General features: G+C 35.8%; 1 protein-coding gene across 1 annotated transcript in view; it reads right to left on the reverse strand.

Moving 5' to 3' along the window:
• The window catches only part of syn2b (synapsin IIb), a 67,496-nt gene extending 57,445 nt beyond the window's left edge, over window positions 1-10,051 (reverse strand). The window contains exon 1 of the mRNA XM_027140767.2: window positions 9,440-10,051. Within this exon, the coding sequence (XP_026996568.1) occupies window positions 9,440-9,804 (365 nt within the window). The 5' untranslated portion in view covers window positions 9,805-10,051. The remainder of the gene's footprint in view (window positions 1-9,439) is intronic.
• Between the last annotated feature and the right edge of the window lie 12,130 nt (window positions 10,052-22,181).

The raw sequence follows: 22,181 nt of genomic DNA on the forward strand, positions 1-22,181 counted from the left end.
TTAAAGGTTACATAAAAACATTATCCAAGAAAGTTTGAATTTTCTGGAATATCAATAGAAGGCTATTCAATAAAGCACAGCAACTATAATATTCAGAAGATAAATCTAAATTTGCAGAGCCATCACTCTCTAGAAAGCATCCTTCAATAAAGATCTGCTTTTGTTTTTTTTTTATGAAGGATTGCCCCAGTGCATCTCAAGCTGCTTTCTTATTGGTTTAAAGCACAAATTTGTGCGTAAATTTTACCTAAATCTAATCAGTATCTTCCATCGATCTCAGAGATGTAAACTGCCAGACAAAGTGATTTTCTACTGAAACGGCTGAGTCAAATCTTGTTAAATAGGGTGCAATCCTATTTGTCATGAGAGTCCGAATCTCATTGTACTAGGTTCCAAATATAAGGGATTTGTCGTGGTGAGTGCACATGTATTTGACATGTAATGTACAAAACAGACCAGACAAGACAGGTGCACAGGCTATTAACAAATATTCTAGAAAACACTATGAAATTTTACAATATAAATAGAATAACTGAATAAATGATTAGCTATAAAGAAGCAATTGTAAATGTCACCAAAAGATAAAGAAGTGAACATGATAAAAATCCCTAATATTAGTAGCAAAATGTATTAATTGAAACACAATTCATCAGTCTGAATGAGTAAGAATGACACCCCTCTTGGGGTCCACTATGTCACATGAAAGGTGGACATTTTTATTAGTTCTATCTGTGAATGGAACATCCGTGGGCTGTATATCATGTCTACTAGTTAATAAAATGCCTGTCTTGCTGAAGAATAAAACCTAGTTCCCAGAAAGCCACATTATAGCTTTATAATATTCTCTGAAGCCTTACTGAAATGTATGGGTAGAGAAAACATCTATCAAAAGCAGGTGAGAGCTAAATCAATAGTCAAAGAGGGCTGTAAACCACAAGATAGCATTGTCAGGGTTCTAAACATATTCTCCAGCATGAAGAAGTAGGTACGTGACTGACCTGGGGCTGATGATACATTACAGTGTCTTGTGTGTGTGTTTATATTCGAATATATGTGTGAGTATTGGTGGGTCTGAAAGACAGCTCCTGTGTCATCCACTTTCCATGAGCGTGTGGGTGCTGAAAGATTGATGGGAGCACACCTACACAGTTGTATCTACTGCACAGGCAGCTTACGACAGACACAGTATCTCTTAATCTGTGCTATATGCCTAAAATTGTCAGTGCGAAAGCACAGCAATTTAAATTCATGACTTCACTGACCTTCTCGTTTAAATCCATTGATTCTCTTTGCTTTTTTGGTGAAGGAGAATGTGGATTCAACAATACATTTTCATTAATTTGCCATTGGACAGACAAACAAAGAGGAAACGGATTGAACAATGTCAATTAAACATTCAGGTGAGCTCTATAGAAAATGGAGAGGTAAATTCTGAGTAAATGTGTACCTCAGATTTCAAAACTCAAAATATTTTCCATTCCCATTCATTATAAAAATACTATAGAGATGACTGAATCTTTCAACGCAAATTTCTTAAATGTTTCCAGCTACAAAACAAACTGTGACTGCCTCTGTACTGTTTCCATAGCAATCTACTTAACCAATGCCAGATAGCATGAAATTCTCCATAAGTCTGTATATTTTCAATCAGTGTGAATCAGCTAATTTGAACTGCAGCATGCAGTATGAAATAGTGAGCAGAATAATATCACCGTGAATGTATTTTATATTTGCTTGTTTATTTGTTTTATGCCATCTGTTTTATAAGGCATACACCCCAATGTACACATTGGGGTGTATGCCTTATATTGCACATAGTATAAGGACATTCTACACATACTGCACATGGACAATTTAACTACAATTACAAAATAATTTTTGTACTGCCAATATCCTTTCACATATATTTTCATGTATTTTATATAGCTTATACCACCATACTCATTTATGTATATACATATATTTTCAGATATTTTATATAGTTTTTACTTTTTATTTATCTACCTCCTTTTGGTTTTATTTTAATTATAATAAATCTATGTTTGAAAACCGGACAGACGTAAAAAACATTTCACTGCATGTCGTACTCTGTATGTATGTGTATGTGACAAATAAAAAATTTTTAAATTTAAATTTAGCATTATATCTGTCAGTTCCATTTGTGGCGAAGCAGCATTATATGCTCTTGCCAGTATAACTAAGTCATCATTTTTGCTTCAGAATGCAAGCACTGCTATTTTCATGTTCTTGAAAATGCAAAATATGCTTATTTTATAGCTTTCAGCCAACATCTGGTAATAAGTAAAAAGAAAATCTGCATGTGTGGTATGACCTTGAACGAACATTTTATGCAAGTGCAGTCAGCTAGAAATAACACTTTTAAATGTTCCAAAGATTTAAGCTGCATTTAAATGAAATTACATTTAAAGGAAATGTACAACCTGGACTGCCTGGTTCCAGCTGACATGGGGGGTAGATCTGTGAAGATTTGGGTAAATATATCTTGGTTTTTTGTGGGCCCCATCATTAGCCTACATGGAGTAACATTCTCCTATGGTCAAAATGTTGGTTCCATACAATAATACCATTTTTCAAGATGATAATTCACACAGCCAAACTAGTACAATCTTGGTTTGAGGAGCACCAGTATGAACTTCAACATCTGCCCTGTCCAGCACAATCACTATTGACTTCACTATTATCGAATCTGGAAAATTTTGGAGTTAAGAGAAATTTAGGAGGTTCCCTGCGCCACTCTCTCTGATACAACCAGAAGATTATGCTAGATGAATGGTATACAGTAAAATTCCACTAGATGATGTTCAGAAGTTGTACAAATTTATTCAGAAAAGGCTGGAAATTGTTTTAATACTTTAATACTGTTACTAAGTTCCAGTTCCTAAGTTTACTCTGTTAGTTAGGAATATAAATATGTCCTTTCTTTCTGAAACCTGTTACTGTAAACTCGTGTGGTTTTTGTGTATGATTAAGTTTTTCTTTTCAATTTCTACTCAAAGTCTCTGCTGAATCATGGCATACTCACTGACCTGTGGGTGAAGAATAAAGCTGCTAGACAAAAGCTCAAACTTTACCAAGACCTTCATCTGCACTCTGACAGCACAGAATGCACTGCATGCTTCCTCTTTTTTTTTAAATCTATTTTTATGGTATTTAATTGGAAGTTTTTAAAACAATTTGCATTCAGGTGTACATATATTATAGATCAGGATTTTTCCCATCACTGGACAGAACCTTCTTATTGAAGTTTGCTAGTATCACAGTAAATAGTCTAAAAACAAACTAGCATTGAAGAAAATTAAAACAGTCATGTAACCAGCATGCATTTTTAGACATAGTCATGTTGCAGGGGAGAATTTGATAACGATAAAAGATTACATTTCAATCAGTGATCTGTGTAAAAATTAGTTAATCAATTAGTGATCTGTTTAAAGATTTAATGTTTGAGAGTAACTGAACTTTGAATGGTTATGCTAGCTACTTCATTATGCTCTAATTTTCTCTGCAAACATTACTGACAAATTAGTCTATTTTGAGCAAGTGATGCAACTCATTCACATTAGGGAAATGTCAGTGTGTAAGAAACTACAGGATACAGAAGATCAATGTTAGCATAAGGAGAAAAAGAGTAGAAGAGTGTGTTTTTTACAAGGCATGACAGCTCTGAATGTTATTATTCTAAACAGAATCAGCAGTGGTTATAAAAACAACATATGTTAACACAATAAAGAGGATTTCAGCTTCTGGCCCATAGGCACAATGAGATTTTTAAGAATGAAAATACTCTATACCGAAAGGCAGATAAGCAACTCACTGAAAATTCAATTGAAGAGAAATATGAGTTTCTGTCAAACCTAAACTTCATACTTCATTTTTCAACATCAAGATTTTACAATTTTAACAACAACTCACAGACAAGTAACTCTATACTGTATATATTATGCAGTAACTATTCATAAAAGAATATAAAACTGATTTGTCTGAGGTATTATTACAAACCCCAAAGGGGATATTTGAATAGAAACAGTTGCTAGGTTCAAGGTCAAACACATCCCTCTAAATCACTCAATGGACTGTAATTACATGTAGTTAAAGCAACTAAAGGGGCTTTATGATCATAAACACATACTACAGAATGTCACATCTGCATGGTGATGACACTAATGAGTGAACACAAAGATAATAAGATTAATCCAATGACCAGATTTGCCTCAGATTAAAAGGTTCATAAAACTAGGGCTCTTAATAATCACCAGTATCACACGTATCCTCACACTAAGGTCACTGAGGGTAAAAGGTTTGATTGAATATCCAGGCTGCATACAGAAAAGGTTAATGGCATTAGTATTAAATTGATAAGTCCATGTCCTAAATGGTATATACATAACTTTCAGGATCTTTCCTGAGATATTAAATTAAAATTTCAAGCAAACAGTAGTAGACACATTTTCTATTAAAATTTACAAAAAAAAAAAACAACCCAAATTAGGTATTTTCAGGTGATGGGCAAATTCAATATGAGATATCTCTATTCAGTTCAGTTTTAACTTGTATAGAATTTTTTAACAAAATTTACAAAATTCACTTGGTCACATTTTTATAGAAATCTGAACCCAGATCTTGATATGTTGCACTGTCATGCACTGTTTGCATACATTTGCACACCTGATTTTTATGTAATACTGTGTAGAGTACTTAGTTCTGTGTTGTCTCCTGTAGTGCTGTGGTTTATGTGACACCAGGATCCTAGAGGGACGTTGTTTTATTTTACTGTGTATTGCACCAGCAATATTTGGTTAAAATGACGATAAAAGCTTTTTAACTTGACTTAACTTGACTCAAGATTACTAACAGTGAGCAAGCGAGAGATGATAGTGGTAAAAAGAAAAATTCAGATGAAACAACATGAGGAAATATCATGTCATAAAAATGCAGAGCAAAAAAGCATCGAAAGCTGCTGTCTCATGAAAACAAATCTAATGATAATGATAAAGATTAATATTAGCATTACAAGCTAATAAATAAATTGCTAAGATAATTTCCTAATGGCCTTGAGCACCTTGAAGCATGAATATCGCTAATTCTTACAACTGGTTTCTGGTTGTTGACTGTAACACCTAAATCAGATCAGCAACTGTCATTGATGGACAGTTCGGCATGAGAAAATCTATATACTAGTCCAATCATCTAGCAGGAAGCTTTCAGGACACATGTACAAATTCTGCATCATTTAGCATGTTAACGATATTCTGCCTTACTTGGTTAAGTAGCAAAGGGCAAGACAGTACTACAATGTAGCCAAGCTAGGTAGCCTTCGGCTAGGTGAAATTCATTCATGCTATGTTTTGTGTCAGCTTTACTTCACACATGGATGTTTAAGATCACTAGACGAATAGTGTGATTCTTCTTCCTTCCAGTCCATGTTGTAACAGTAAACGATTCGGGCTGATTTAGAAGCTTTTTACGGGAGGCTGTTCATCAGAGATGACAGTCTCATTTCAGTAGCAGACACTGACAAAAAGCTATATGGTAAGCCTTTAAACACAAACTCTAAAAGAAAAAAAAAAACACACTCACAATGCATTATGTAAATCACAAGTGATACTGGCATTAAACATTAAATGTTTAAAGCACGATACTTAAAAACTATAAGTATGATCTATGACTTTGCTATATCAAGCTGTGCAAAATTCAGAGTCACAATTAGAGTTGAAAATATCACGATGATTAAGTTTTGTTGATCTACTCTAACTTTAGAAATATCCTGACTATTCACATTATTGGTAACACTTCTACATTGATCCAATCAGCTAGTACATCTTCAACAACAGGTGAGGACCTACCTCTTCTAGCACTTGTTTTTATTCTGGTTTGTTTTATATGTTTGTCTGTTTCTATATTATCTCCCAAGAGAGTTTTACACCCAATGTATACATTGATAGAGACTTCAAAACACTTTTGTACTCCGCTCTGGAAAAAGGCATCTGCCAAATGCCATAAATGTAAATGCATCAGGAGTCTGAGGCTAAAGTCGGCAGAGTTGAATGGTGGAAGAACATTGAATTATCTTTTCACTCAATTGCCAGTAAGACTCCAGTTTAAGGCCCACTGTAACTTCTGATTGACTGATGAGTGGAATCAGACATAGGCTTCTGCTGTTGTAGCCTGTCAGCCCCAAGCTTCAGCATGTTGTGTATTCTGAGATTCTTCTCTGAAGAATCTGTACTGTTATTTATTGTTCTTCTCCACACAATAAAGAGTAAAGTGTTGCTATTTGAGTTGCCTAGCCTTCCTGTCAGGTCAAACCATTCTAGCCATTGACTTCCGACCCCTCTCATCAATAGGGCTTTTCCAACGACAGAACTGCTGTTCAGAGAATTTTTTTAATGTAAATTGTATCAGCTGCTATGCATAAAAAAATATAGGAAATCAATAATTTCTGAAAAGCTCAAACCAGCCCAGCTGGCATCAAGGACCATGTCAAGGTCAAAGTCAATGACATTACAGTTTTAAATCCTGCTCAATCATTTTATACCATTTTAACTCTTTGTAGATTAAATGGAGTTTCACTTTAAAAGTATATTGAGTGTAAGAACTGTGTATCTCCCAAATGACTGGGTCATACTGTCGTCTAGCCGGATGTCTTTAAATGGTAATCATGGTCACATAGACCTCATTGTTACAGGTGCTATAACCAAATGGTTGGGTGATACTATTATTTAAATCATTTAAAAATTAATTTACTAAAAAATTATCAAGGTTATTTATTTAGAATTTTAAATGTATTGCCTTACGATATTTAAGCCTTTTTGGGAATGAGCTCTTTCTGACATGTGTCTTGGAGTGGAATCTGAGTTCATACAATCTGCAAATGTTCTAAACTTATCTATATTGCATACACACAAGGTAATAGATTTCACACGTTTCCTGTTAATGCCAATTTAAATTTATAACTTGATAATGTTATGAAGCTAGCTAGAATAATTAGCTCCATTAAAGGTATACGGTATGTTATTATGGATCTAAAGCTACAATATGAGCATAAAGGAAATTTAAAGGAGCAGTCCAGCATAAGATGTATTTCTTGTTAAAGGTTTTTGGTATAGTGTATAGAGCACCTACACAAATTAGTCTGCAGGCAAAAAATAAAGCAGACTGTTTCCTAAGGGGTCGTGTTTGATATGCCATCTGACTCTAGGTAAATGGTCTGTATTATCCAACTGCTGAAATAAAGCAATCAGTAATAAGTCAAGAATAGAACCAGAAACATCCAGTATTCTAGACATTTAAAAAAATAACAGCTTACCTGACCTTATTAAGGGGTTTGAAAAATTGCATGTCGTTCGTTCGTCAATCATATTTTTCATTCCGACATGATGATAATGCCTTCTCTTGTTTTCCACACACTGACTTGAGATCAAAAGCTAATTAAGGATAAGTATTAACTGCCGAATTGATGAATGTCTGGAGAGAAAGGATGACAAATTAATATTGCCTGTGAGCCGGTGAACAGAGTTGAAGTTATTAGTTCACCTTTGAGCAAATAAAGCTGAGAAATGATATATCTAGGAATTCTAAAATGAAGATAAATATATATTTTAATAATTTAATTGAATTACATCCTTTTGGATGAGATGAGAGAGACAGGCTCCACCAGCACCTGCTCTCTGTGTACACCAAAAGAGATGCAAATAAAAGCAGACTGTGTGTCAACATTCATGTCAAGGCTAATACATGTGATGAACACAAAATGAGAGAATAATTCCTGATATTGTCCCCCCTCCCACTCAACAATGCACTTGTGCACAAACTAAAGGTACACACACAGACACACGTGCACACACACGAACACAGGCACTTACACACGCACGCACGCATGCACACACGAATGCACACATGCTTGTGCATTTATCCTCCCACACAGTTCACAGTCGGCACAGATGCAGCATGCCCCAGGCTGAGCAGGATGATTCACCACATCCTTTTTTATCACTTAATCACATGACCAGGCCTCTAGAGCTCCGTCCTTCTACATCAACACAGAGGAGGTTCTCAAGGGTAACGGCTAAAATTATCAAAGTTTACATATCCTTGCCTCATAACATCCACTGAGATTTTGGTTTTAATGTTCCTGATATTGCATAAGGATAGTGTTAAAATAGTAAAAAAAAAAAAAAAAAAAAAAAAAAAAAACGTTTCCTGTCCTGTATTCAGTCCTGAATATAGAAGGAGATGCCTTAATTTGGAGGTAGAAACCTTGCAGGAGACACAAGATTTTAATGCACAAAACAATTCAGCCAAAAGCCATTTTAAATGGAGAGTAACTGAAAGCAAATCTAATATTAATCATGCAGCATTGTTGCTCAGAGCTGCCATTAAATGAGAATTTAAATACTGATATCTCACCAACAAAAAACTAAACAAACAAACAAACTAGGAAAATAAGGCTTTTAAAAGGGATGTCAATATTTATTTTATTCTGAGGACATTCTTGCATCTCTACACCCCTCATATCTCTTAATACTACTTAATTCTGTTAAGAATTTTAACGATTTTCTAAAATAAAATAAAAACGCAAATGCAACACTCAAACCGTGTTGATTGCAGGTCAGTGTTATTCAAATAAAACTGAAATGTATGCTCAGGTTTTAAAAATGGAAAATAAACACAGATGCTTTACTGAGTCCAGCAGAGATTACTTTCAGAAAGTGGGTGAGCCAGCACAGTCAATCCTGTGAAAAGCTCTGCACAATGATCCATAAAGGAAAAATCAATAGAGCCAATGAAAAACAGTCGCTTCTTTTTCCTTGGATAGAAAGATGACTGGCTTTTCTCTAACAAACACCCTTAATAGACAGATCATATATATATGAGTATATGAGTAGTTCTCAATATTATGATAACACATTCATCCAGTAACACTTGTCAATGTAGATGTTATTGTTCAATAGCAGAATGGTAAGCAGGACCAAGGAATGTTTTTCTAATAATCTAAAAGCCCATGAGAAGGAAGCATCCAATTGGCCAGGATTGACCTCAGTGGTGCTGTAAACCTCCCACCCAACACACCACCACTCATTTTCATCATCACTATCAAGGACAATTTACTGACAACAATTAAACAAATATATGGGCCATGCACATAATTTTACATAAGATAATGCTGTAGAAGCAGTCGACATCAAATTTGCAATTTTTACAAATCTCAAGCTGTCAAAGTCAGTTTTAATCCACTAAGATCAACTAGATCCACCAGATCTTTCTTATTTTGTGCAAAAAACCAAACAGGAGCCTAAGGCAATCTAATCGTGCATTGTTTTTCATCCACTTCAGCACACTCTCAAAGGTCATTCACAAGCAGAGATCAAAAGGATTAAAAAAAACAGCCCTGCATAGTAGACATGGTATAGAGTGTACTAACCATTCATTCTGTGGCTCATCAATCACCAGGAGCACCTTTAACTTCTTGGAAGATTGTGCAACGCTTTGCTCGACCAGTCCCGCTGAGGCTGCCGTCTGCTTCACCACATTGGTGATAGAGCTGAAGAAGCCAGAGCTGGATGGAGCAGCCTGGGGCCGGCGCTCAGGGGCTGGGGAGACAGACGGAGCAGCAGGAGGAGGAACGGTGGCTGTAGCAGGAGCAGGAGAAGAGGATGGGGCCTGCTGAGAGCCGGCGCTGGGTGGAGGAGGTGGAGGAGGATCAGGCCTTTGTAGATCAGTCATGTAGCCATTGGGAAGGTTGGCAATGAAGCTGCTGTCAGAAAGGCGACGGCGCAGGAAGTTCATAGCTGCGACTGGTGAAGGTTAAACCTTGGTGGAGATTGATAAAGAGCTGCTCAGGTGTTTATGGAGATGGACCTCCTGAATCACTATTCTGTAAAACTTCCTGCTAATAAGGGTTTATTGAGATGGATTTCCTAATGATGAGTAAATGCTGCTTCTCTTCCTTGTGCTCTCTGTGCGCTTGAGCTCTGACAGCCTGAGCGAGAGATGCTCGTGCTCTGCCTCAGCCTTCCCTCTCTCTCACGTCCCCTCCCTCTCTCTTTTCACACACATACACACACACACACACACACAGACACACACACACTACCCCTCCCCTTCTCACTCTGCAGCGTCATGACCGACGTAGTTGTGTCGTACTGCAATGTTTGCAGTAGGGGTTTCCAATGAAAATACATAAGCGGGGGCACTACCCTCCTCTACTCCTTAATGATGGCATTCCCTTCTCCAGTCCCCCAAACCATTTTTCTTCTTTTTTATTTTTCAACGTGACCTACAGGGACTTGGGGACACATTAATACGAAATTAATTGGGTGGAGCCTCTCTTCTCATCCTTTCTAGCTTCTGGGTAGTGTAGCTCTGTGAAAAACAAATATTGTGTCATCTTCATTCCACTCACTTACTAACCCCTTATATTCCCAGGGCTGTGGGGATGTCTAGAATTACATTCTTTATGCATAGCTTTTATAAACACAATACATTGAGGATTAAAACTAAACATAAAAGCAGACTGATTCCCTCTGAGCAGGATGTTTGAAATAGACATGAGATACATTCCTTGTATTGACTAGCATATAACACCATTATCCGAATGCAGCATACAAAAATGAGATATATAGATATATTGTCAAAAATGTAACCATTGTATAGCACAATAAAGTGAACAGATAAGTACAGTATTTTATATAATGAATATAAGAAAAAAAATTAAAAATGAATAAAAGTAAATTAAAGAGGTTCCTATAATAAGGATCAGCCAAGACAATAGTTTTGAGATTAAGTTATGATTCTAGTTAATGACACTAAGTTTATAGCTACCAGTTTAAAGCATCATGCAAAATATTAAACCAAAGATTTTGTAAAAATACATTCATTTTGGTTTGTCAAACTGGACACGAATGAACTTATTTGTAAACTGTTTGCAGTAGAATTTATATGCGTATCCTTCGAGAACTCCTTCATTTGTGTAAATGTACATATAATGAAGGTTATAGCAATTTTACAGTTTTATAGTATTACAGTGTATTACAGTATACATATTATATATAACCTATTTATAATGACATATATAACTGCCGATGAATGAACATACGGTATATGCCGATTACATGTTTAATTATATTAAGGACTTGAAAAAATGGAATCCAAAAGATATTCTTTATAATCCTAAAAAGCTATAATCCAAAACCATTCTATATAAAAGAGTTGGTGTGTGTCTATGGCTGTTGACATGCTAGACTACTGGATTTACATGCATTAAAGAGGATGACTCTAGTCCTCCTTTTGTTATTTTATTGTTTGTGACCTATTTAGAAAGTTTGGAAAGTGGTTTGCATTTATGAGTACAAGAACACAAGAAATTCAATTCACTTGAAAACTGGAATGTAAATGTTGTCAATCGAAATTGGTAGTATCCCAGACAGTATGGATGGAGACTCTCTAGAGCTCTAGAAAAGCTCTTAGTGCTGCCAGATCAATGTATCTCTCTACTCTAATAGAAGACAGCCTGAGATTCCTATTTATTATTGTAGTAATTAGGAAAAAGACCACCACAGAAACATGCACACTATCAATATGTAAAATAACTAAAGTGAAAATATCAGAGAAAAATTTAAGGCTTTTAATTTAAAGCCAAGCAATTTTATAACTAAACATGTAGGCAAACATATAACCATAACAGTGATTAGAACGTCCCTCCTCACCATCAACATGTTTCCTCCTAGGCTGAACCAATTTCTTTAATTTCCTCATGGAACTCATCAACTTGTGTACTACTGTATATCTGATCCCTTAACTATCTTTAAACCTTTTCTAACCTCTTCTAAATAAATTTGTTTTGTTTTGTTTTACACAGACTCTTCTAAATAGTCAGTCTGTGTACATAAATCTTTTGAACTATCAGTTTTTAAACCCCTGATAAAAAAATAAAACTAACCTTAAGCTAACCCTTGTTGGCTATCCATCTAAAGGCCAATATTAAACCCCCCTTAGATCCTAATAGAGGTTACAGCACAGCACTTATGTTCATAGCTACAGTACATAGAATTAACATTCAGCATAGAACAGAAAAAGCACAGGTTAAAGTGGTAAATGACCAGCTACAGGCCTCTAATCAGTGTTGTGTCAACTTTCTTGTGTTATTTGACATTAGTGCAGTTTTTGACACCATTGATCATACTATTCATAGTATATGTAGTATAGTAGTCTGTTCTCTGTGATAGACTACAAAATGTTGAAGTTTACATGTTGACATTCCTTTCCTGACATTCATCTCCTTTATATATTTTGATAAAGCTGCTCAAATGTAAAAGTGAATTTCATAAACAGTTTAATTAACTACAATATAACAATTATAGCCTCAACTTCTAGGCCACACCTAGAAGATCCTATGTGTTCATAAATATTCCACTTTAAAGATGGCTGCTACGAATTTAACTTGTGTCCTTCAGTCTGTTTTCTTTACTCTCACACACTCATAGAAATCAAATTTGCAGGCATGTGTTTAGATTTTGGTAACTCTCATTAATCACATCTTCTGAAATGCCAGACTTTGTTCTTTCTAAAAGGTCAGAAGAAGTTGATAAATTCCACAGTGTGGACATTTACTTTAAGAGCATATGATAGGATTTCTCTCTTTCTCTAGAGACCAGATAGTTAGTTGTGAAAACTAGTTGGTTATCTGGTACAAAAACATATTCATTTTTCATACTCATTCCTCAAGACGATTTGATACTGGTCAGTCTTTATGAAAGCAAATTTAGCTCTTTCTAATTGAGACATTTAATTTTAAGGCTTAATGAATAACAATCTTTGTATTTAACTCTCATGTTGAACATTTTGACTCATCTACTCTTTCCAGAAGATATTAACTTTATGACTCACTGTGTACTGTGGGCAAATACCACACTACATCAAAACAAATAAAATAAAATGAAAATTACAGAGAGAACGTCTGTATTAAATGTCAGTTTTTCAGTTGTTTCTGTTGTACGGCATTACGTACTTGACAAATACACAAGGTGTCATCCAATCCTGTTATCGTATCAGCTACACGTATCCTTAGTGATGTAGCTGGATGTACAACTTCCTTACACACTTCTTTTTGTCTTTAATGCATAGACATGAAATGTAAGAAACAAAGACGCAAAATTTAAATTAAGATCACATACGTTGATATACGTAAAAAAGTTCCAAACCTTTTCTTCTATCTCTGTGGTAACATGAATTTCTTAATGGATTTTGCCATTTGATGTTTTAAAATCTTGCACTACAAGACACATCTGAAGATAAGTACATATTATGATATTTCTGGCATTTTGAACTGAAACAAGAAGCTTTAACTAATGACAATGGGATTTGATCAAAAAATGACATCAGATTCAATAAATATGTCTATATTTTTCTATAAATCCAAAATTGCACTTAAACTACTGTGATATAGCAGATCAATCCAGATGCACTACAATAAATCTCTGTAACAAAGTGGGAACAAATTGGCAGCTCATTATGAGTCTTGTGAGCAGACCAATTAATAATTAATCGGGTAGAAAAATTCTTACACATTCCCGTAATTGAATGCTAACTCTAAGTAATTCATAGGCTTTGTTTCTCACAGAATGCTTTCTATACCTGTTCCAGATTGATAATAGGTTTTGTAACAATTAGTGATGTGTCAGTAGTTATTAGTGAAGAATAATATTAGAAAAATGATTAACAAATGTACTACAAGAAAATAAACACATTTGTACATTGTATTTTTAACTCATGTCATTTTACTTTGCGTTAAAGACCTCTTATACTGTTTTGGTCAACATGAAAAATGGTCCTTTCTATTGCTAATGCTGGACCATAATTCTTAATAATACTCCTTCACTCGCAGACAAGCAATGAAAGCAGTTTAATATTCCTCCAAGGCAGCCAGCCTCTATTCCCATCATTACTCAAAACTTTAGGGAAAACAAAACAAAAAACTACAACAGTATAAGAATAATGTTGCTCTTTTAATATCTGGATTAGATCTGATTTATAAATAAAATCCTTCTGTCCTTATGAATTTTGAAAAAGATAAACGTATTAGAAGTTATGCCTAAGGGGAAAAATACTTTAATTTTTAAATGGCTGTATATCTAATGTTAATGCCCCTAAAATGGAACCTGCATACAAATGTTTATATCGAGGCCATGGGCAAATGATTATATCGAGGCCAACACTCATATCTGATTTGTTTTCAGGTGATCATGATTTCCAACCCCCCCCAAAAAAATAATTAATTTATTCATCTAATTTCTATACCACTTATCCTACACAGGGTCATGGTGTACATGAAATCTATCCCAGGGGAGTTGGTGCACAAGGTCGAGGACTCATCACTGGGCACAATTGTACACACACCCACTCATAGACTATGAACAATTTAGTTCAATCAGCCTACAGTGCATCTTTTTGGATTGGGGAGGACACCGGGGTACCCAGAGGAAACTCCTGCAGCAAAGGGAGCTCTTGTAAACTCTTCTCACACAGCATGAAGGTGGGAAGCATTACCCAAACCCCAGAGGTGAAAGTAATGATATAATGTGGAAATATCAATATGTGCATACAGAAATGTTGACAAATGTATAGTGTTTTTATTTATATCTGAACGTTTTGAGGGTCACCAAAAGACATTACCAAATTTGTTGTGTGTGCAAAACATACCAATAAACCTGATTCTAATTCTGAAATAAATGTCATGTTCTTTAGCTCTGTGTTTGCTATTTTCTGATATTGGGTTGCTTCTTGGGCTTTATCTGCGATGGCTCTCTTGTATATTCTTTTGGTCACAGACCTTAAACAATAGTGTTGACATAGCAACATTCCTGCCTTACTCACTTCCATTCAAGGATCTGACCCTCTTTTGAAATATCTTGACTTTATTTATGTCTGTGCTGCAATCAGTTCTCTATTCTTTGCAAGGAAGCAGCTTCAAATGTGATTTTATATACAAGACATGTATATTGATTATATCCGATGCCTACAAGTACATTTATTGCCTGAAGAAATAAGCTTATTGCACTACTAAAGTACTAAATCCACTTCGCATAGATCACATTTAGAATATGCTTGTTATATAACACCTAAAGGAGGTCTCACTCTTTTTTCTTTCCAATATTTTAAAATCATATCTCTCCGATTCTCGTAGATCACTGATCACGTCAGTGTGACCAGGGAGTAGTGACGCAGATGGTGTTATAATGAGACCTGACAACAAGCAAAATGGCAGCTGAAGCTGCTCTTTAAATCTCTGCAGCATCACTGGAAAGATGTTGGCCTCAGTGGAGCATGCTAAACGTAAAATCACGTGATGAGCTAGGGGTGTGTGCTCGGCTCTGCTGCTTATCACAGTTGTAGGCATGCTGACATGCAAAGCTCATCCTGCCCTGAATATTTTATGGTGGGATTAAAAATAGCACAGCATGTTGCGTCTTCACATTCAAACATGTCTCATGGGGTTTTGGTGTAATAAACAAAAGTGTGTCATTTGTGTTTATTATAATTGCATAAAAACAGAATTTCTAATTAAATCCATTAAAGATTGTTTTTGATAACAGTATGTTGTAAGAAATATCACAGAAAGAAATGGCCAACGGTTAAGCTAAATTATGGTAATGCAATTCTGAATCACAGTATCTCGAAGCAAGGGCCAAAGGTTAATTGAAATTTGTGCCACTGCAGAGATTCCTTTGAAATACTGTGTGCCATAAACTTAACAGCAATCTCATTGGTGAAAGAATAAAGAGCAGGACTTATGTAATCTACCATGATGTGAATGCAATGAATAATAAAAAAACAAACCAGGTCAATAATAATAATGTTTCATGTTTCCACCCAGAGCTATATAGGTATCAAAGCTTAATTAAGACTTATAGACATTTTCACACTGCTACCTGATGTCTCTGTATACTGCCAAGTATTGATTGAACCTTGCTTGCATCCCTTTTCCATTCATCTGCATTAATTAAGCCAACATTGGGTTTTAAACTATAGGCAATTAGTTTTTGACTTATCCCAGACACTGAAAAGGTACAGTACTGCTTATGGGAAATGGTAAAACGTACTAAGAACCTACCTGCATCCAATCCAAATGCTTTCAGATATGTCTTGTATGAGTTTTCAATTCAATTCAGTTTTCTTTGCACAGACATTGCCACCATGCAGCTTTAGCAAAACCCAATGAGGCAAAAATAGGAAGAAACCCTGAGAGGAATGATATCCAAAAGGTAACAATGTCTGAGTGACAGAGGAATGGACAGAGGGATTCTGAATCATTCACAGTATAAAGGTTCAGAAGTATAAAGACAAATAGTATTAAGTGTTTCTAAAGAGTGTTTAGTATGAGTAGTTTATGAATAGGAAAGAACACAGGACAATCTTTATGAGAAAACAGATGCAGTTTTAAGTGTAAATCTCTACAGAGTACAGATGATATCCACTGAATACGCTTCATCCATCATGTCCCTTTGTTTTGGTTTTTGTCCTGTCTTCACCCATGTCACTGTTTATTCCCTGTTCTGTGTTTATCCCTTAGTCTATATATAGTGCTATCTGTATTTTATTGTCTTTGTAAAGTCTTTTTGTTTCTGTTATGTCAAAGGTATCACTTATTGTATTTCTTATTTTGTATTTAAAATTAATTTGATTTTGTAACCATATATTTTAGTACAGATGAGTCAGTTTGTGACCTGAATATGAACTGATGAACCTGTGCTCTTTTTTTTTGCTGCATCTGATGGTTCAGAACCCATTTTCTGTGTGAGGTGATATCCAGGAGACATCAATGAAACTGTTAGCTCATTCTGGTGTACGTGACAAATGACAGTACAATCACAGTAGAAGCCATAGACCTTTATTACAAAGACAGCACTTGAACTGATTTTTTGTAAGACCTCTGAACAATAGTTCAGTGCATGAGCTCTGTTCCTTTCAGCTGTACCTGACTACTCTGTAAACATCTCTTTAAATAAAAACATCTTAAAGACCAGACTTGTTTCATTTAATTATTTATTTCACTTCTCACCAATAATATTTATGGACTAATTTCCACAATAGTTTGATGCTCCTTTGTTTTTTGTTTTTTTCTTGTTTTATATTTTGCGGGCTCAGTGCTACAGCTAACTTAGGATATGATTTGCAATAGGTCCTAGCTATTAGTGTTTAGTTAAAAATATCTAAAGGGTAAATAAAAAAATTGTTTTCACGACAACAAGAAATAACTAGATTACTAAAAAACTATAGGTTATCTCCAATATACCATTAAGACAGTTTACATTAAGACTGCAATGTAATCCTCAACCGTATCTCCTGATAATGTATGAATTCTTTGTTCAGTTGTAAAAAGTAAAACTATGCAGGATGATCTACTGAAGAAATGGTATTGAAAATACAATAAAATGGAAACAGAGTTATACATTCAGATATATTTAATCAGCGTTTGTGATGTTTTGGTAAAGTGCAAAGTACAGCCTGTACAAATATTCACTCCAGTGTGAAGTAAGCTGTTTCTAAGCTGTTTTTATTTATGTAGGTTTTTTTTTTTCCAAAGAATTGAAACAAGCTTGGCAGTAGTCTGTGTTCTCAGCTCACTATCCCATAACGGACAACCTTTAATGGAGGTTTAACTGCATGTAGAACTTAAAAGGAACTCAAGACTAAAGTGTAGAAAAATGATTTCAATCTCTGGATCTCATCCAGAACTGAAAAATGAAGACAAAACGCAGAGAAAATGGTGTTGTTGCAGTAGTTAATGAGGATGTAAATCTTACTCACAGCATTATAAAGGGCCTTGAGGAGCTCAGCAAGTGTTCTATTCAATCTACTTAGTGTGATGGCCTTCTGTGCTTACATCATGTCTCCATAAGACAATGACATTCATCCAAGAAGCAAGTGTTTAATGATTATCTATGCAGGTCAGGTGATGAACTGTCCACATATCTAGTCTTCATCTAGGTTATTGTGCACTCAAGTTGGAGTACACTGCGATAGCATTTAGGAAATAAAACCAAAATGATATCTCTCTATAGTTTCTTTTCTATACTGTAGTATCTCAAAACCCCAGAGGAATCTTACTGTATTAATAACAGTAGACCAATACTGGATAGGTCTCCCCTTTGCTCGTAACCTATTGACATGCAAATATATTCAACTGATATGAAGAAGCTCAGTGTTTGAAAGAATGCATCAAAATTATTCTGGTTGAACATCACTTTGGTAGACCCCATTCTACCAAAAGCACAATGCTATGGGTTGATGTGTGCAAACTGAATTTGTAATCTGATCAAAGGAAGCTGCACAAACCATACACTCGCTGTTCAACTGGTTAAACATATGTGAATACTGTTGCTAGGCAACTGGGAAATACAGATGCAGTATGTGGAAGCTAGCTAATAACCAAAGATAATGATTTAGCTTTTACAGCTGTAGCTGTTAGATCTTATATCAGACAATGTAAAGACATAGGCACACTAATGCTGGAAACACTGGGAATATGAAAGCTATTAGGAATATCAGCATTTCTTTCCGATTTGGCATAATTATCTTCTAGAAATATAAATGTCTGTACAATGTAAATTACACTGTATTAGATTTGCCATTGACCACAAACAGAACATGATGTACAGAACTCTGTTATGCTTGTGTTTGATACGCTGCCAGCAATCTGTTGTTTTCTTGTATCAGTAGATCAGAAGTAGATCTAATGTAGGTCAGATCAAAAATTCTAATCATTCTAATTCTAATCTTTATTTAGCAAAGAAAATTGTACATTTGTTGAGGACAATATGAAGCTTTTGTTAAGGAGACATTAATTTGTCATTTGTAGAAGGAGCCTCATTTATGTTTATGATATTTAGCAGGTGCCCTTATCCAGAGCAACTTACATTTATCCCAATTATACAACTGAGCAATGGAGGGTTAAGGGCCTTGCTCAAGGGTCCAGTGGTGGAAGCTTGGTGGTTCTGGGATTCAAGCTCACAACCTTCTACTCAGCAGTCCAACACCTTAACCGCTGAGCCTACCACATACCTCTAAGGCAGCAGTGTCAGTGCTTTGTAACAACCAGTACATCAGGAAAGTCTTAAGGATATTGTGCTTTGCCACAAGCTTTATCTTATCACCTTAAAGACAGAGAAGTGGAAAAAAGAAAGGCTAGTGAAGAAACAGCTTTTTTAATAGCTCTTATAGTATCAGTGCTACAGTAACTAGTTTGTTTCTTAAATGTTCCTAAACATTATATATAAGATTTTTAAAAAATGTGGGCGTTTTTTTTGTGTGGTTTTTTATTTTTATTTTTTTTTTAACAAATATAGAAATTTGAGTTCTGGACAACTTGCTGTGGTAGAAAGGAATAAACACTTTTTACTGGATTTTATTACTGGAAACAATGACATCCCATTGTGATTTATTCCTTACAGAGTTATTACACAATGAATAAAGAATATGTCTGAATATATCTTTGTGTCATGTTTTACTAATCCATCCATTTATTTCCTGTTCCACCCTGGATAGAGTGCCATTCACAGTCTATCACACACACATGCACTCACTCACACACCCACTCACAAAATCACACACACACACACACACACACACACACACACACACACACACACACACACACACACACACACACACACACACACATACACACACTCACTCACACACTACGGACCACTTAGAGATGCCAATCAGTCTGCAACACAAGTCTCTGGACCCTCGAATTTTGGGGCGGAGGTGGGAATTGAACCCCTAACCCCTGCAGTGTGATGCAAAGATGCTAACCGCTAGGGTTATTTTCTCATATCTGAACATTTCCCCTGTCATTATGTCTTAATCTGAGAATTAAACCATATCTGCAGGCATTTTCTTTAAATTATTTATCACAATAATCAGTGATCATCTCTGATGTGGTAAACTGTTTAATTTCATCTTAATTATGTTGATTAATTACGTAATGAATCGCTGCACTACATTTGACCAGATAGTACTGAATAATTGTGCAAATGCCAATAACATATTGTATATCATTCTTTCATATACTGCACCTCCACTTCATCCTTATCGTGTTGTGTGCTTGTATGTGTTAAATGTGCATTCCTCAAGGCATGTGAAAACAAACCTGGTACTGATTTAGATTTAAACAAAGTGAGGATACGCACACATTAATAATTGTAACAAAACCCAGAACCAGAACACATTGGCAAAACACATGCATAATTTATATCATTTATCCATAGAAGCATTATCATTATTTCCATGGTTATTACCTTCATAATGCAGAAATGCAGCACAATATCTCAACTAACACGCCATCTTCATCATTTGAATAGCCCTATCTGACATAAAAACACACTTGTTCTGCCCTGATGTTCTTTCTTGCTTGGCAAAACAATCTGAGTTTTAAGCCAACAATGGGTTATTGGGTTTCTCAGTACCAGAAGCAAAGATTACTGACAACAAATATATGACCACAGGGTTGGACGAAACCACCAAACAAATAAAAACAACTGTTTTTCAAACACAGTAACAGTTAAAGGCAGACATTCCAAACTATAGGCAGACTTTATTTGTTGGAACCCCACAAAAAATCTGGAACCAGAGGCTGGATTCGAGTCATTTGGTTTTATTTGGGCACTTCCACAACAGCAAAAAAATAATTAAACAACTTAAATAAAACAACTTGTTAATGCTGAGTAAACACATGACTAAATAATGGATAGAATCTGAAACATTTTCAAAAAAAATTATCTAAAACACTAGAATACAAGAAAATGATATCTAGTTAATCTAGCTTGCTTGATTGTCTGCCATTTTTCTAATTACCTACAGTAGTAAAACTTTATTTATGGGGCACGGTGGCCTAGTGGTTAGCCCGTTTGCCTCACACCTCCAGGGTTGGGGGTTCGATTCCCGCCTCCACCTTGTGTGTGTGGAGTTTGCATTTTCTCCCTGTGCCTCAGGGGTTTCCTCCGGGTACTCCGGTTTCCTCCTTCGGTCCAAAGACATGCATGGTAGGTTGATTGGCATCTCTGGAAAATTGTCGTAGTGTGTGAGTGCGTGAGTGAATGAGAGTGTGTGTGCCCTGCAATGGGTTGGCACTCCATCCAGGGTGTATCCTGCATTAATGCCCAATGACGCCTGAGATAGGCACAGGCTCCCCGTGACCCGGGTAGCTCAGATAAGCGGTAGAAAATGAGTGAGTGAATGAATGAACTATCTATAATCATTATATCTTGAATTGTGGAGAATAACCAATATTTGTACTATTTGTACAATATGAGTACATTTACATTTATGTTAATGACATTTTGCAGATGCCCTAATCCAGAGCAACGATCCATAAATACAGCAGTACCTGCTCGCTAGGTCACTGACTAAGAATACTTGCAGACTAGAACATCTGTTGGGAGGCAATACAGTAAGAAAAGCACACAGACTTTTAACTTTTTTAGTTTTAAAGTGAAGTGACGTGACATATTCTGAGTACGGTGACCCATACTCAGAATCCGTTCTCTGCATTTGACCCATCCAAAGTGCACACACACAGCAGTGAACACACACACACACCATGAACACACACCCGGAGCAGTGGGCAGCCATTTATGCTGCGGCGCCCAGGGAGCAGTTGGGGGGGTTCGGTGCCTTGCTCAAGGGCACCTCAGTCGTGGCCGGCCTGAGACTCGAACCCACAACCTTAAGATTAGGAGTCAGTCTCTCTAACCATTAGGCCACGAATTAAAATTGTGCAAATGCCAATAACATATTGTATTTCATTCTTTCACATACTGCACCTCCACTTCATCCTTATCAATTTTAATTATAACAGCAAATGCTAAATTTAAGCTAAATTTACATTTTAAATGCTAAATTAAGTACTCCATAAAGAATTAAGTCTTTCAATGCCATTTGAAGACAGCCAGTTACTGACTCAATTGTTCAGAAATCGAAAGGAAGTTCTAGATTCCAGAACAGAGACGATTCTTGATGCATGCATTCATTGTACCCTGAGAGATGGTGAGAGACTGGTGCAGTGCAGGTGTGGTAATTCTGATAAATCTTATGCAGGAAGCTTCAGGAAGCTGGTGGAAGGAGTGTAGCCAAGGGGTGGTGTTGGAAAACTATACAAGTGG

The sequence above is a fragment of the Tachysurus fulvidraco genome, chromosome 2 (genome assembly GCF_022655615.1).
Source record: "Tachysurus fulvidraco isolate hzauxx_2018 chromosome 2, HZAU_PFXX_2.0, whole genome shotgun sequence".
Classification (NCBI taxonomy): Eukaryota; Metazoa; Chordata; class Actinopteri; order Siluriformes; family Bagridae; genus Tachysurus; species Tachysurus fulvidraco.